The following is an 18,242-nucleotide window of genomic DNA, read 5'->3' as shown; positions in this document are numbered from 1 at the left end:
ATTGATAGTTTAAAAAAAAATACATAACACGTTCATTACATGCTCTCACAACTTTCTTTTCATCATCAATAAACAAATCTAGGCAAAAGGAGATGACTTCATGTGTAAGAGTTGAACACTTCAATTGTGAATTAAGATGAAGATTTAAAGCATAATGTCTAAAAGGAGTCGAACACATGCAAAGGAGTTGACCCTTTAGTTGAAAAAAATAGAAAACTAAAGCAAAAAAAAAAAAGAGTTGACCACTATAAGTTTCCAGTTATGGATTTAAAGAAGAGTCGGCTCCTAGGAGAGTGAAACACTTAAAGCAAAAAAGTCCAGATGAGTCAACCGCACTAAAAGGAATTAACCCTTTGTAGTAGAGGCAATGACAAAAGGAGTCAAGCCTAAAAACATTTGAGTTTTGAAAATGAAAAAAATAATCTTTTCTTAAGGTTTAACGGAAGCCATTGGAATTGATGAACTTATTCACCCACCTCTTCTCATGGTTTATCCTTGTAGAACTTAACATTAATATCATAAAAAATAACTTTGAAATGATAAGTTGCAATAGACTCGAACTAAATTAAATTAAAAAATATAGATGGGCAAATTTAGATGCTACATATCAAGATTAAGTTACAATGTACTTAGAGAAATATCAAGGAAATGCTTGATGAATTTATGAAAAATTAAATATGTGAGAACCATTATCCATGCTCCTAAACATGCAAATAAATTATCATTATGTAATATATATATATATATATATATATATGTGTGTGTGTGTGTGTGTGTGTGTGTGTGTGTGTGTGTGTGTGTGTGTGTGTGTGAACCATTATCTATGCTCCTAAGCATGCAAATAAATTATCATTATGTTATATATATATATTAATAAATTATTTACATATGGGGTCGGGTATCCACATATCGAATCAGGTTTAAAATTTTTAGATTCAACCAAATCCTCTTCAAATTAAAGATCAAATCAATTTAGTTTAGGTTTTGTTTTTGGCATATTCACATACTGATATGTATTAAGTGCATATTAATATTTTTGACTCAGATACTAGACCCACATACAAAGGATAGGAGTGTGCCCAACATCCAACGTGAGTTAAGTTTATTATTCATCCAAGAGGTTTTTTTAGCTACCCTTATAAATTGAGTAGACTATGTGCTCCACAGTTGGGCTACTTTTCTTTTTTAAAATTGATCAAAGAGTATTTATGACTATGACCATTTTGATTGGAGTTTGGAGTTTTGTCATACGTCTAGGAGTAATTTTTTTTCTCTTGTCATTGTATTGTGCATGCTGGGTCTCTTGACAAGAACAAAGAGATCACCAGCTCGAGAGGGAGTGTTGGAAGATATGATAGACTGCCATTTTATACAGGAAGATAATATCCACTATTTGCAACAAACTGGCGTTTATGATATTCTCTCATCCCCAACTGAAGGCCGTGTTGGAAGATGGGCCCAAGCCCACAAGCTCAAGGAAGACCCACATGTCCAAGAAATGCCTGTTAGAAGATTGGCTCAAGCACATAGGCCAAAGAGAAGACCCACACGTCTAAGAGTGGTGATATGATGGTAAATAAAGAGTCATCTCATAAAGATGACACTGATGTAATTATTTTAAGTTTCTTGTCTCTTATTCACTCTTGTAGGGTGAAAGATATAATTGTAATATTATAATTTTATTCATCTATAAATAAATCTTCAAGGAGAGGGTTATGACACAAATCCGTAACCTCATTCTTCCTCCTATTTTTTCCTCAGCATGCCTTCTCTCCATTTATCTATGGTGTCCTGAAACTAAACAAGGATCAAAACAGTTTAGGTTAGCTTTTGTTCATGACATATTCACATATTCATATGTATTAAGTGCAGATTAATATTTTTGACTCAGATATTAATCCAATCCATTTATTTGCTGATTGGATCAGATTTTAAGATTAGTAGTGAGGTTACTCTTCATAGCACTTCATCGGATTCTCTATTTGTTAAGTGAGTAGTTTTTGTTTGAATGGGTTGACAAGGGGCACAATCACATTCGGAGATTCTGAAGTGGAGCATAAGAGAGTCCATTTGAGAGGCGACACATAAGGACATACTTCTTAGCTCTATTATCGCTACTTCTGACGACGTTGAAGCAACCCACAAGATCCAGAATTTTAGATTACCAGAGAGAGAGAGAAGGGAGAGGATTGCCCCTCTTCCATAAGACCAAGCACTGCCTCCGCCGCCCCCTGAAATTAGCCATAAATTTGAAAGACAAAATATGCATCTCTTCAGGGGAAATATGAGTTGCAGTATCGTCGACGTTTTGAAGCGACCTGGAACTCCCCATCTTACTGATCAGGACTCTGTTTTCCTCACTTCTCCTTCCCAGTGATTCGACCTGATGTATAATTTACCTGGGAAATACGGCGGAGGCCGTTGTAGAGAAACGCAAGGGAGCGTGATCCTGATGTATAGAAAGAACGCGAAGCGCTAGCGCTATAGGGTCGGTTTTTTTGGGGGGGCGGAGCTTGTGAAGAAGCAAGCGGAGCCCCGTTTCCTGTCCGTCCCGACCGGCAGCTGCTGGGTCGGACCATCTCTCCTAAACTTCCCCCGGTCTTCGGCCCGAGCTGTATGAGGCAGAAACTATTTATGTCTGACCTCCCTATTCTTCATCATACGTCGTATCGATCTTCAGTTTTGACTTCCGCCAGCAAACCAGTTTAGAAAATTAAAAAAAGAAAGCAGAAACCTTTTGCAGCTAAGCAGTCATCTAGAAGTTGACCACTTGCGGCTTGAACCTTAAACAAGTAAGAAGGAAGAGAGGTCCTGCACTTTTTCTCGTAAGAATTAGAACAAAAATATTACAACAACCATAATCAGTACCCTGTTTGAAGATTACAGCCACTTCGAAAAGGAAAAGAAAGAGAAAAAGCATCACGTCCTTGAATTAATAAAAGGAGAACGATTCCTCTTCCAAATTCAGTGTTCCTTTGACAATGAGAATTTGTTTACTTTCATGAAAAGGGCCGTGAACACTTCATTATACGACAAGACATCACTTCATGGATAAAAGAACAACACTGAGAGCCGAGGCTGACGCTTGAAAAAACTTACAGAAAGAACTCTTTAACACTATTGTCTAGCTTGAAAATTTTTGAAATTCGCATCAACTTTTCTTTCTCTTCTCCTCCTCAGACTGAAGAAGATCCTCTAACACCTTATTATCCAAGTATTCAAATTCGATAACTTGCCCTTGGGGCTGAGTACTTGTCGAACCCGCTGTTCTCGCCTCAGATGATGAAGAAGAAGAAGAAGAGGAGGAGGAAGGTTGGGCTTCATGAGAGTAATGCTCGTCGGGAAAATTAAGAACAGCAAGACTCCCTCTCATGGCATATGCGGCTCGATCGTACGCACGCGCAGCCTCTTCTGCGGTGTTAAAAGTACCAAGCCACACACGTACACCCTGCCTGGTGGAGTCACGTATCTCGGCGGCGTACTTCCCCCACGGCCGCTTCCGGACTCCCCTGTAACGGATCTCTCCTCCTTTCTCCTCCATGAGCAAGAAGACGGTCGAGAACCAGGTGGCTGGTAACGTCTCATTAGGAATTTAAACTGGAGGGAGGAAGAAGGCGATTGGGTGGGGAACGACCGATGGAGATGTCTCCATCTGGTCAAATCCGATGGTCCAGAATCTGCCCCACGTGTGAAAGAAGAAGCCTTGGATTCGTTGTACGTGGCTCAGTCAACTGATGGCTTTGGAACGAGCCTTTTTTGGATTCTTCTAAATTATTTTTTTTATATCATTTATTACCAACGTCACGTTACCGATGTCATCATCATTTGTTCATGATTAGGACCGCTCGTGACCGGTCACGAGAAATTCAAGACTCCGGTTCAAGCTTGAAATCGGTCCATTCGAGCTAGGCCGAAGTGGCCAAGATCGGAGAAGTGTCGTTATAACATGAGTGGAAAAGGAGGTGCGTGCACCTGCTCATGGTTTTGGTAAACTCGCAACTTGAGCAAGAGATAAGTTATCAATTGCTACTTTTTTTGTTCCTAGAATAGGTTTTTTATAAAATAAATAAATTTTATAATAAAATAATATTAAAATTATAAAAAAATTATAAAAAATTAACTAAATATAAAACTAAATTACCCTTAATCAATGTCATTATGAAACCTTAACCAAACCAAATTTCTAGTCCAGGTCATGTACTTTCATAACCAAGAAGCCCCCCCTCGCCCCAGTCTACAAAGAAAGGCAAGCAATGGTGGTCACCAACCCCCTCACCCTCCTTCCTTATACGATGGAGGGTTTCACTTTCCTCCTTGTTGTCGTACAATGGTGACCGATGTCTCCACCCCTTTTTCGATCGTTATCTTAGTTTGTTAGAGTTGAAATCATAACCAACTAATAAAAACTATCTAAAACAAATCAATCTTGCAGTTATTATAAACATACAAACACTTGTACTCACATGAATGCATATAATCATTCGCAAATATAATAAATGTACTATGTTGAAGTTATAAATTTGTTCTTAGAATGTGTTCTCACTTTTACTTTTCTAACAAAATACTTTGGAAATAGGTCAAGTATGTGAAACATATCTTCATTGTATTTTGTATTGTGCTTTGGAGTTTAGACTTTTTCTTAATTTGGTTTGTATTGCTTCTCAGTAATATTTTTCGAAAAGGATGTGTACAAAGGGTAGATGCTCATTAGCACTATCAGTTATAGTGCCCTAAAAAAACAAAAACAACTACAACATTCAAAGGTTTGTCGAATCAAAATATCAACCCTAGATAAGTGGTTCAAACGAAGAAGCGGCGACGATTTTACATATGAAAGGAATAGAACACGTGTTTTTTTTTTAAAGGTGAATGAGATTTTATTGCACAATAGCAATTGAAAAAGCATATTTGAAGGGGCCTCTAACGACGAGAGATTGAAGGCTTGTCCTTTCTTTAGTAAAGGAATCGACATCAGTTTGCTAACCATAGAATATGAATCCAAATTCAAACAAACTTATAGGCCACATGCATAATTTTATGAAAAATATTCCAATATCACCACGGAGGTTTAATATTCTTGGAGTTTTGGAGTCTCCCTAGTGATGAAGCTGACTACCAAGTAACCTTTTAAAGATTCTCAATCCGTTATGCTATGCTATCCATGAGCTTTGTTGAAGTGGATTCCAATTGCACCAGGCCCTCCATCTCTTTCTTTCTCTATCTTTCTCTATCTTTCTCTAAGGGATAACTTCAGAGCTCTCTGTGTCTAGGAGATAACTTTAGGCTTGACTACATTCAAACATTTTAAACTTTAGTGTTAGTGAATTGTCAAAGACTTAATATTATGAGTTGTATGCTTTTAAATTATGGATTAATTTGGATAAAAAAACATGATTATTTTACATAATTAGTTATGGATTTATTTGAATAAAATACATTTTTTCCACATAATTAGCTTAACATAAATTTTTGTTAATGAATTTATATATTCAAATAAGTTATAAAGTTAATCAAAATAATATTTAATAAGTAATTATTTTTAAAATATTCTTTACTATTTTTATTTAACTATTTTTATATACGATTAAAATAATTATTTATCTAAGTAAATTTAAATTAAATATTAAAAAAACTATTTAGAATATAAATGAGAAGGGAGAAAGGGGAAGAAAGTGGTCCTTATTTCCTCTCATCTTGGGAGATAAGTCCTCTCCTCTTTTCATAAGGGATGTAGGAAGCTACCCCTCCTCCTTATCTCCTTCTTGTCATAGGGTTAGGCTACCTTATAAGGGAAGCTCTTTAACTCCCTTCTACCACCCTCCTTTACTCTAAATGAAAAATAGGGGATAGTTGGGGGTACGTACTAGTGGGAGGTGGCATAGAAGTTGAGGTCAGTCAATTAAAATTTTGATCATCGATTCTTCTCAAAATATTTAGCTAGTTTGTGGATAAGGCAAGCTTAGCTTTCGTTAATCACTAACTTATGAAACCATAAGTTAAAAAAAAATATATTATTATTATTATTTATTTAAATAAAATAATTTAAATAATATTTTAACATATTGTTTCATTATATAATATAATGTTAATACTATTTATTTAAAATAAATATAAATATTTTAAGTTATTAAAAATCTAGATAAAATAATAATAAATTTAGAAATCATTATACATAACTAACATAATCATGAACTTAATCTAGAAATATGCCAATTGAAGTGATTTATGTTTCCCAATTTCTAGCTGGTCAAGCCTTGTAGATGAGAAGACATCCAATAATGCAAAGTTTGTCTACTTGTTCTGATGAACGAAGGTTTTAATGCTAGAGTTGACGTATCGGTGACACAAATGAGGAGGCAAGAGTGAAGATGAATCAAGCCTTGGCTTGTCTCTTTAATCAAAATGGAGGATGTGGGCATTCAACTATGGACCATGCTTAGTTTGTGAATGCATCTTAGTTGATTTTGGTTTATAAATTGATTTTTTATTTAATTTGAATTAGAATAAATTTTAAATACTATTCACTTAAATGTTGTGTTTTAAAATATAACTTTTATGACAAATATTTAGTATACAAGTGTGGGTTATGCATGATGATTAATAGAATTAGTGTCTCCAATAATAATGATATTATTTTTTTAATTTAGGCTCAAAATTACTATAAGTACCTGATTTTTTATATATTAGGAGTCAACCCATCAATCAACAAAAAAGAAAAATTAGTTAAACCCTACTTACAATAAATTTGTAAATAAAAAAAAGGAGTTAACCCCTTTACTGAAGAACATATATTAGGAGAAAAAACCAAAAAAAAATAAAAAAAGGAACATGATTTTGCTCCACCTAATATTAAGTTTTAAAATGAAAAATGAGTCGACCCCTATATGATGCAGAAACAAGAAAGTCAAACTTTGAGGAGGATTTAGTTACAAAAACGAGTTGTTGGAACAAAAAGGAGTCATTCCCACGCATAAGAGTCTACCTTGTGCTGTAAAAATTTTAGTCTTTTGAATGTCAAACCCAAATCTGAAAGTTTTAGATCTCCAAATCTTATAAGTGACCTATCGATATATTCAAAAGAAAAAATAATTTATTCGTTTTTTATAAAATTTGATATGTTTTTGCCTATTTTTACTAAATACTAAAATAGCCTTAAACATTCATAACGGCTAATTTTTTTTTAACATTGGCAATCATGTTATATAAACCAAACTCTCTCCAAACATTGAGATATCGATGCCTACACGAATTGCAAAGCTCCCATGTGGTTCCGCTATTATTTTCAAGTCCCAGAGCTCTCATTTGAATACTTACTTTCTTGATTCTTGAATAGTTACCATTTGACTTTCATATCATATGAGGTTCAAAATCTTCATAGTCATTGCTTTATAGTAATACTCTTTCTCTCATAATCTTCATAGTCATTGCTCGATAGTAATACTCATTCTTGCCTAACCAACTTACCAATGTTTCTAAATGTCATTCATTTTACCTTTAATCCATTAAAATTGTTGAATTGTGGTAGATTCATCTTAGGATTAGATGTAATCTTATTTGGGAGTTTGATTGCAATATCTGCCTATCAAGAGGCTGAATTGTACTTTAACTAAATAAACAAGTAACACTTGCATTTTTAAACCAATTAAAACATATATGAATTGATTGGTAACTATTGAAAATCCCTTTGCAAGTTGTAGGTGTTTTTACCTAGTTATTGCACACCATAAGTCCCTTGTTGGGCAAGTCTTGTAATTCAACCTTGTTAAATTTTGGTCGAAAACCCTATCCCAAAATGACTAGCCACTTAGGAAACCTCTTCTGCTAACTAATAAATGCAAGATCTTTATGATAGAGATAGAGATAAATATAGTGATAGATATAAAGATACTGATAGAGATCAAGATAACTAGTGATTGAATTAGAGATAGACTCAAATTATAGAGTCCTAATCACCTACAATCTCTTTATATAATCCTATAATTAGTTCACACCTGATCAATAATAATCACTGTAATATTGTTCTTCATTGCTATATTCTATATTTGGTATAAAAGTTCCCGTTGACGATCCTGCGATGCGACGTATTTGCAATAGTTGATGAGTTCCCTAACTTAGTTGACCGTCGAGAATCGTCGCCCGCCGAAAATTGTCACCTGACAGCCGCACAACGTCACCGCTCTCAGCAGCAATCCTTTGTTGCTCGCAACCGCACGCCGTTCACCCCGACCGCCATAGAGCGGATCGCCTAGAGTCCACCCCCCCCCCCCCCCCCCCCCCCCCCCCCCCTACTGCCGCACGTCTTCTCTCTCCAAACCTTGAGATATCGATGCCTACACGAATTGCAAAGCTCCCATGTGGTTCCGCTATTATTTTCAAGTCCCAAAGCTCTCATTTGAATACTTACTTTCTTGATTCTTGAATAGTTACCATTTGACTTTCATATCATATGAGGTTCAGAATCTTCATAGTCATTGCTTGATAGTAATACTCTTTCTCTCATAATCTTCATAGTTATTGCTCGATAGTAATACTCATTCTTGCCTAACCAACTTACCAATGTTTCTAAATGTCATTCATTTTACCTTTAATCCATTAAAATTGTTGAATTGTGGTAGATTCACCTTAGGATTAGATGTAATCTTATTTGGGAGTTTGATTGCAATATTTGCCTATCAAGAGGTTGAATTGTACTTTAACTAAATAAACAAGTAACACTTGCATTTGTAAACCAATTAAAACATATATGAATTGATTGGTAGCTATTGAAAATCCCTTTACAAGGTGCAGTTGTTTTTACCTAGTTGTTGCACACCATAAGTCCCTTGTTGGGCAAGTCTTGCAATTGAACCTTGTTAAATTTGGGTCGAAAACCCTATCCCAAAATGACTAGCCATTTAGGATACTTCTTATGCCAACTAATAGATGCAAGATCTTTATGATAGAGATAGAGATAAATATAGTGATAAATATAAAGATAATGATAGAAATAAAGATAACTAGTGATTGAATTAGAGATAGACTCAAATTATAGAGGCCTAATCACCTACAATCTCTCTGTATAATCCTATAAATAGTTCATACCTGATTAATAATAATCACTGGAATATTGTTTTTCATTGCTATATTCTATATTTGGTATCAGAGCTTTCGATTGATTAATGTCGTCACTGGAAATCCTTATCGGAAGCAGCCTCTGTAGCTGCAACCCACTACCACCGCCCATATCTAGTATTTTCTACTCCCTTTCTTTATGAAATCATGTCGGAGGAATTTTTGAAAAATAAAAAAAATTGCCACCACCGCTTCGCTTGACATCCTCATCGTCGTCAACCCGCTGTCGTCGACGATTCTGTGGTCGTCGTCGCAGTAGAGTCCAAAAACTCTGCTCGCCTCAAAGTTCCTGTTGACTGTCCTGCGATGCAGCATAATTGCAATAGTCGATGAGTCCCCTAACTTCGTCGACCGTCGAAAATCGGCACCCGACAGCCGTACAACGTCGCCGCTCTCAACAACAATCTGTTACCATTCGCAACCGCATGTCGTTCACCCCGACGGCCAAAGAGCCGACCGCCCAGAGTATCCCCCCCTTGTTGCCGCCATCGTTCACCACACATTGTCTGCCCTCTAGTGCCACTGCTCTTCCTCCAGACGATGTGATTCCGTTTGCCCTAACTGCTTTGAGTGCCGAGGCTCTACTCAGCCACTACCAGTGTTGCTGCTCTCTCCAAACCATTTCCAAGAACATTTTTTTTTGAAGATCAAGATTGGACTCTCGTCTTGGAGCTCCATCTTGAAAGGGCATGATAGAGATAGAGATAAATATGGTGATAGATATAAAAATAATGATAGAGATAAAGATAAATATTGATTGAATTAGAGATGGACTCAAATTGTAGAGTCCTAATTACAGACAATATCTTTGCATAATTCTATAAATAGTTTACACCTGATCAATAATAATCATTGTAATATTGTTCTTCATTGCTATATTCTATACTTTATACTCACTAATGTATGTGGGACTATCCTTTAACACTCCCCCTCACGTGTAGGCACGTGGAAAATTTGGGTAGAGGCCCTCACGTGGTGGTACATGGATAATTTGGGTGGATGCCCACATATGAGAACCTTACTCTAATACCATGTTAAATTGGGTTGAAGTCCCTATCCCAAAAAGACTAGCCACTTAAGAAACATTTTTCTGCCAACTAATAAATACAATATTTTTATACTCACTAATGTATGAGGGACTATCCTTTAACAAACCCTAAACCTTTTGTTGGTTTTAGTTGTAGATGTCCTTTGATTGATTTTAGTGGATAATTTAAAAGGCAAGGGCTCTTCTGGGAGTAGAGTGGCAATATGAAAATTGATTGTGAATCATTAGGGTTCTTCTAGTATAAAAAGTATTGATTTATTTACATTTCTCAAAGTATCCTATTGGTAAATGCACATCATTAGGGTTCTTATGTATAAACTAATTTCTTAGAACTCATAAATAAATTAAAAAAGAAGACAAGTGATAAAACAAAAGTTATTAGTCCGAATCAACTTGGCTGCCGACTGGATCAAGTTCAATGTGATTCATTGTTCTCTCCATGATTATAAATCTTTTAAAAATGAGGTGAGGGCAAAACCCATTGAACAAGCCAGATCGACTCATACGATTGTTAAACCGTGCGAGCTAATCAAGATGTTCACCCTATAGAATTGGAACGTAGATTAATTTGTCATTTCTTTCATTGATAAGGTATGCAATATTTGTAGAATTTCAACACAGTCTGTAACTTTTACAACTAAGTGCCGTAGTTGAATACAATTTTTAATTTGAGTCTATCTCTATTTTAATACACCCCTTCCTCCACATATAATCAAATGGCAAGGTAGGGGTTGAGTGGGGATGGCAGTTTGGTGCTCCGTTTCTCTGAAGGAGGCAGTTGAGGGAGAAACCAGAGAATCTTCTTAGATCAATTTTTAAAAATATATATTGAAAAACGGAAAAGATTAGAAGATGAAAAAGGTTATCCTTCAAAGGTTGTTTTAGTAGATTGCAGCTGAAACGAGCGTTGGCCTTTCATGGCTTCGAGACCCACCGCTGGTTAGCGTGACGATAAAATTGGAGAGGCATCTTACTCTATTTAATTAAAAACGACATTTTGATCTGTGCAATTCAATATGCCACGTTGTTTTTCTGTATGTTACGTGACCCGACCTTGAAGACGGCGACGGCGACGACAACGACCGAGGTGGCGGTGACGAACTAGCGGTTGAGAGGGGCCTACGCGCTACCACCAGTACCAGGCGAACGCCGAACTGACAAGAGAAGGCCTTCGGATGGTTGTCGTAAGAGAAGATATTAGAGATTCACTACACAAATTGAACTCGAAAAGCCAGAGGCGTCGATAATTGACATCTGACAAACTATTTATGCAACTTGGAGACAAGAATGAGTGTGAAACTGCGGTCTTTCTTGAATTTTTCAACTGTCCAAGTCAAACGAATTCAATTGGTCTCCCCTCGTGGAGAATTTCTGCTTCTTCGGTCGAATTTACGAAATCCGAACAAAAAAAACCCGATACCCCATTCCTGTAAAATTCGGGCAAGACAAAGGGGAATGGGATACTTTGCAAGATTACAGATCATCACGAACTGCCTTATACCATTAAAATGAGCTGAGCTCTCACGTCAAATGACTTGGGCAAGACGAAGGGTTTAAGAAAAACCAATAAAAATGAACTGAATCTTTCCCAGATGTACATTCCTGTGTATTAACTGAGACGACGACGACGACGACGACTATGACGGTGGCCGTGAGGAATCGTTGGTGGAGAAATACCGACCACGAGCATGCATGTAGTAGTAAAATTCAAATCGGAATGGTAGTTGTTGCTGATTGACGAGGTGAGAGGGGCTGAGATGTTAATGTTGCCAATCTCTTATGAATCCCTGAAGACTAAGGTTATATAACTTTAAAGAAACTTTCAACAACTTAGACCTTCTAGATGAGGCTTGTATCGAAGAGTTATGTTTACATAGATTTGTTGATTATAATTATATGTGGATTATATAAAAAGTAGTTGGGCAAATCAATCTATCATTTTTATAAGAAACATCTCATTGATTCTATAAAATAATAAGGGCAGATTTCTCTAAATATATTTACTTTTTTTCATCAATCATCCACCCTTCCCAAGCAATGATTTTCGCCTCTGATGAAGATTTACTCTACCGAAACAACTTTTGAGCACATAAGAAGTAGAATCTTTCTTTTATTTTCTCCAAAGAATCACCGCAAACACCTTCTTAATGTCTTAATACATGTTTAAAACTTAGTGTCTCTCAAGAGAGGGGAGGATGTGAATCGTGTGTAAAATTAATAGTCCAATGCTTAATGTATTTTTTGAGTCTAGTAGTAGTAACTGCTCAAGAACTCTTTTTTAGAAAAATTCACTATCTAGTTTCTATAAGAAAATATTAAGAGATGTAGGTTTTTTTTAAACTTAGTATAATACCCCATTACACTATTCTCAATATCTTCTCGAGATGTTTCTTACAACTAGATTCCAGCTCTAGGATGCATTCGTCTTTTTAAATTCTCTAGTGTTGACTCCCACATTGTTTTTTATTATAACAAAACTTAATTAAGCTAATAACTTGTATTTCAGATACTTAACCTCCAAGAGCATCTCAAGGTTTAAAACTTCTAAGCCAAAATAAAGAACATCTCTTGAAGAGGCACCCACAAGGAAGAAAACAACAAGAAGATTCGAGTTCAAGCATCAAAGACATAAGTTTAAACTCATGCAATATTTTTAAGAGAGTATTATAACTCTAGTCCTTAAGTACTTGTGAGATTGGAGCTTTATGATATAATTTGCATATTGATATGTCTAGAATCATCATACATATCACTTAGGAACATATTAAAACACTTAGAGAGAAAATCTCATGCTTTATAAATATATACATTTTCTTTGACATTAGAGTGATCAATCAGTCACTAACACTGATCGATCATTCAGAACTGTGCAAAATATAAAGCATGATCAATCAACCATAATTGATATATCGATCATCCATGGCACGACCATTTCATGTTATAACACATGATCGATAATCCCTAAGAGATTGCTTGGTCATAGTTTTCTAGGAAAGTAGAACTAACAAGGAATGATCAATCATCCCTCCAGATTGATCAATCAATCAGAACCTTGACAGTAATGGACTTCAAGCATGATCGATCAAATAAAATTACACTTATTGATCATACTTGTAAATGCACAACCAAAGGGAATCTTAATTGATCGATCAACTTAACTTTTCTAAACCAACGGTAACATAATGATAGATAAGTCCATAGATCAAGAAGTTACTGTCTAACATAAAAGTAGCCATTATAATCGATTGATCAATCAATCACCTACCCGTGATCGATCAATCAAAGGTCTAATTTTTGCCAACATGAAAATAACGGCTAGATTGAGTTGGGGAAGCTATAAATACCCCACTAAACCGTGAGTAAAGAAGTAAATGAGCATTAACTAGTATATTCTCAAACGACAAAGCTTTACCTTACAAATTCACACCAAAAGTACTTTAGAGAGAAAGAGAGGGAGTCATATATTTGTAAAACCTTATATCTCTTTCAATCATCCTTGCATGCTTCACAATACAAGCTCCTTGATCATTCCACAATGTGCTACATAGAAGGAAGCAACTTGAATCTCTTAAGGAGAAGCATCTCTCCAAGTAAGGGTGTAATTTTTTCCCATTCTTTTATGTTATTGTAAAAAGTCCATCTAGAACTTGATAATTTAGATAGAAAGGTGTACTTAGAGCTAGAATATAGTAGCAATCTCTTGTTACCCTCAACTTATTTGGATGAAACAACAACCAGACGATCACGACTTAGAGCAAAAAGAAATTCCAGTCCATTGTGACAACATGATTGCCATAAGCCTAAGAAAGAACCCGGTTCACCACTCTCGATCAAAACATATAGAAATTAGGCATCACTTTATCATAGAGTTGGTCCAAACCGAGGTTATAAGAATTGAGTTTGTCTCCACTAAAAAACAATTAGCAGATATTTTTACAAACCCATTAGGACTTGATCATTTCTCTAAGATTTTAGGAGAGCTAGGCATGAGCAATGCAGCTTGATTCACTTCAGTTGAATTTTTTTAGCTTAATGTACACGTCCCATAGTTAAAGTGGCAAAAGAGTGGAATGGAAATAAAAAAATCACATTTTAGTCACTCTGCCAAAGTCATTGATCGATTAATGCCTATTGTTTGATCAATCAACTTAAACGATCGATCGATCAATCGAAACAGAATGATCGATCATTCACGGAGCGAACAGAGAAGATGAAGAACCACATTCGAATTTAACCTATCTCTTCATCCCAATTCATTCCAAAACCCATTCCCACAATTTTCTTGATCTCCAATGACCTGAAATCCCTATTTCATTTGTGTTTTGAGAGTTTTCATTCAAATTTGAGGCTAAAATCCTCATTTCATCCCTTTTCAATAAAAAATTGAACAGAGTGAAAATGGTTAGGATGATGGTCATAGCAAAGAAGAAGACTTCAAGGAAAGAGAACAACATTTACGAGGAAATGCCAAATTGGAGGGAGTACTTTCGTGTTGGGACTCAAAGAGAGGTATTTCTCCAATTTTCCCCAAAGAGCATCATTGAATTGATGAAAGTCGATATTTCCTTTTGTAAAAGGGAAGTAGAGGACTTTGCAGAGCTCTTCTAGTATGGAGAGAGAGGAGCCCGTGTATCCCTTTCTAGTGAAGGCATTTTACACAAACCTAGAGTTTGAGGAGCTTAGGCCTCATAGTCTCAAAATTTCTTCCTATGTAAAGAAAACACCATCTCTATTCAAACATCCACTTTGAATAATCCCATTGGCTGATCATGGGCATGACAAGATATATAAAGGAAAATTGGCCGATGGATCTCCAAAAGGACCTCTCTCAAAACATTCAACATGCCATTTTTTTGTCTTGAAATACTTGATTGAAAACATTAGCTCAATGGGTTAAGTTATTTATTATATAAAATAGTGGCCTTTAGTCAACCTAAGTCAACAAATTTAATATTTCAAAATATATTTTATTTTAAATTAATATACTATTTTTAATTTCAATGTTATATGATATTCAAATAATTGTTTAATTTAAATACTAATTTATTATAATATAGTTGAAATTTCAGTTTTCTAAACTTTAAATAATATTTTTAATATATTTAAATAACATAAATTTATTATTACAAAATATTCAATAATATTATAAAATATTAATATAATAGTAACTTATTTTAATTAACTAATATCCATAACAATTATTTGATAGATATAGTCAATTACATTAATGCCATATTTTATTATTTAAAATATAAAAAAAAAGTCTTTTCTAGCACTACAAAATTCTAATTAAAAAACACTTCTATAACAATTCCAAATAAATTAACAGGAAAATTTGGATGGTGTTCTTTTCCTTTTAATAAAATGACAAAAATAATATGGAAAAAAATAATTTCTCTCAAAGATATACTTGGCAAATGAAAAAAGGAGAAATCTTTACCATCTCTCTTCCTCCAACCCAAACATTAGAAGAACTTTAAATGTCCTCTCTTCCCTTGAAATCTCTCCTTCAAATCACTACTCCACTCCAGTTTTTAAGCCTAATATCACAAAATATTCCTCAATTCAATTTCTTACATTATTTTCCCTTTCAAAAATTTAGGCTTAGCTATCGATTGTGAAACTAGTTTTATTCTTCAAAAATAGTAATAAAAAAAAAATCCTACCAAAAATTTTATGTTGCAATGGCACCAGGCAGACATTTCTGAATCTCAACTCTCAAATATTGAAACTTTGAAAGTGAAATATTTCTGTACCCGGTTCATGAACTTTGCAAAACTGAAATCTCACAAAGAGTTTCCATCTTTCCAGCCATCCAAGAATAAAATTTCAGAAGAATCAGAAGACTGCATCAATCCATTTAAATAAATGTTTGTGCTGTGTAATTTAGATTAAAGTGAAGATATGCCAATTAGATGGCAAAGAAAGTGAGCTCAGAGAGCATTGTTGATGTTGAAACGTTGACGATGGGATTTGCAGAGAAATGAAAGCAAATCCATAGAGTTCAGATGGACTGCCGCAACGCTTACGTGATTAAAGAATTTCTTAACAGCCTCAGGCATTTAAATATTATATAATCAGATCATTGAACTAAGAATATAAAAGCTAACGATCCATTTGATCACATGCATTTAAGTGCCCATCGCATTTAAATATGTTTCTGCTGTGGAGGCTGAAACAAATCGAGAGAAGTATTCTTCTCCAAATGACGACGCATTAACGAATCTGTTTAAGTGGCTACAGTTATGTTGTGACCTCTTATGCCATCAAGCTGAACTCATGAGCTTTCAAGTCAAATTGAAAAGGAAAAGGAAAGTTGAGAGAATGTTTCTTTTCTCTTGTTTGGATGCCTATGGAAAATGGGAGACAAAATGGATTCTCTTGTTTGGATACACGAGGAAAATGGAAAAGAAAAAAATACTAATATTTTAAAGTTTTGATGATTAAAATTTTCTTTCAAATTTCTATTTCTTTTCTTTTCTCACCACATTTCATCATTTTGTGAGAGAAAATTTGTTAACTAAGAGAGAAAAGGAAAAAGAAAAGGCTAGTAGTAGAGAAAGAAAAGAAAAGGAAAGAAAAGGAAAGAAAAGAAAAAGAAAGAAAAGGAAAGAAACGAAAAGAAAAGGAACAAAAGAAAAAGAAAGAGAAAAGAAAAGGAAATAAAATGGAGATAAAATAAAATAAAATAAAATAAAAGAAAAGGAAAAATAAAGAAAAAAAAGAAAAAAAAAAGAAAAGGAAAGAAGAATAAAAAAGAGTCGATTCAAAAAAACTTCACCCCAAAAATAGCACAAATATCAGAAAATCTGGTCAATGAAAGATTTTTTCGTATAATTTTTTCTACACTTTTCAACACAAACGCACCATCCAGTAACATTTAAAAGCACACAAATTGACAATTCATGTTTGATCTAAAATATGGAAATGCTACATATGTCTACATATAAAAGAGTCAAATTCCTTGACATTCAAGGATCCTGGATGTTGCTTCTTAGTGGAAACAAAAAAAAAATTACTTCATTGTTATGTAGAGATGTACTAGTTCGTCAATTTTTACAAGAGAAGTTGAAGAAAAGAAATGAAAACCGCGAAAAGAGCAAGCAACTAGAGTTATCACCAACTGACATTTTAGAGAAAAGTCTTTCTTTTATTAAACCAGAAGTCAAAAGCCTCTAACACCTTGAAGAATCGGGGAAACCAGTTTATGAAAAAGTTGAAGAATGGAGAAGGAAAACACTAGAGCTTTTGAAAAAAAAAAAAAACAACATTCTCATAGTGTGACACTCAAGCAACGATCACAATAAGATCTACCGAGTAATTTCACACATAATTGTCTTCAACTCATGCAAAGAGGTTTCAACTCAAGAAAAAATTGAGACATTAAATGTGAGAGGCTAACTCTTTCAAGTTTGCAATAAAAAAAATTAAAAGTGAGAATATAGTTTTAAGTGAAGCAACAAAAACCATTCCATAGGGGATATACATTCCACTTTTCACTCATAAAATAGATAAGTAGATTTTTTTTGTTTTTAAATAAAAATAAATGAGTACGTATCACCTGCAAACTTTACTTGTTCAGAAGTTTTCTTTGTGTTATTGACTATTTATTGTAAGATGTAGTTCATCATTTCCCTTGGAGTCACATTCAACACCAAGTTATCTACCTGCACTTTGGCAGCCTCATGTGAACACACAAACTTAATGTGGCCACTGATACCTATTATAAAAGGTTAAAGGAATAAGGAGATGACATTGTTTAGACTATAAAAGTAAAACATAAATTAAGAGGTTTAGAGATATTAAAAGATACTCACGTGTGTAGGGCTAGCATGTTTAGTAAATAAGGATAACTTTTATAGAGATAGCATACAATTATAATTATGTAAGATGGTGCATATCTTCTTATGTCCTTTTTCTTTTGAAGCATGCAACCTTAAGGGCATTGTAGTCATTGTAAACAACTTCCAACAACTATAAATACAACTTCAAAGCATGGCGTAAAACATCTTAGTCTCTCCCTCTTGGCTCAAATTCATGCACACAACTCTCTCTTCTTTCCTCTTCTTTTTCTCCATTGGAC

General features: G+C 34.6%; 1 protein-coding gene across 1 annotated transcript; it reads right to left on the bottom strand.

The window, feature by feature from the left end:
• Positions 1 to 3,151: 3,151 nt before the first annotated feature.
• LOC137939409 (ethylene-responsive transcription factor ERF098-like) lies at positions 3,152 to 3,541 on the bottom strand. Its single transcript, XM_068784677.1, has one exon. The coding sequence runs from the start codon at positions 3,539 to 3,541 to the stop codon at positions 3,152 to 3,154; it is 390 nt and encodes a 129-aa protein (XP_068640778.1).
• Between the last annotated feature and the right edge of the window lie 14,701 nt (positions 3,542 to 18,242).

This window comes from Aristolochia californica, unplaced genomic scaffold, assembly GCF_029961685.1.
Source record: "Aristolochia californica isolate CCGP_79_NKW_82.1479 unplaced genomic scaffold, dmAriCali1.0.hap1 SCAF_8, whole genome shotgun sequence".
NCBI classification, from domain to species: Eukaryota; Viridiplantae; Streptophyta; class Magnoliopsida; order Piperales; family Aristolochiaceae; genus Aristolochia; species Aristolochia californica.
Note: the sequence above shows the minus strand (reverse complement) of the source record. Positions and strands in the feature narration are given on the sequence as shown.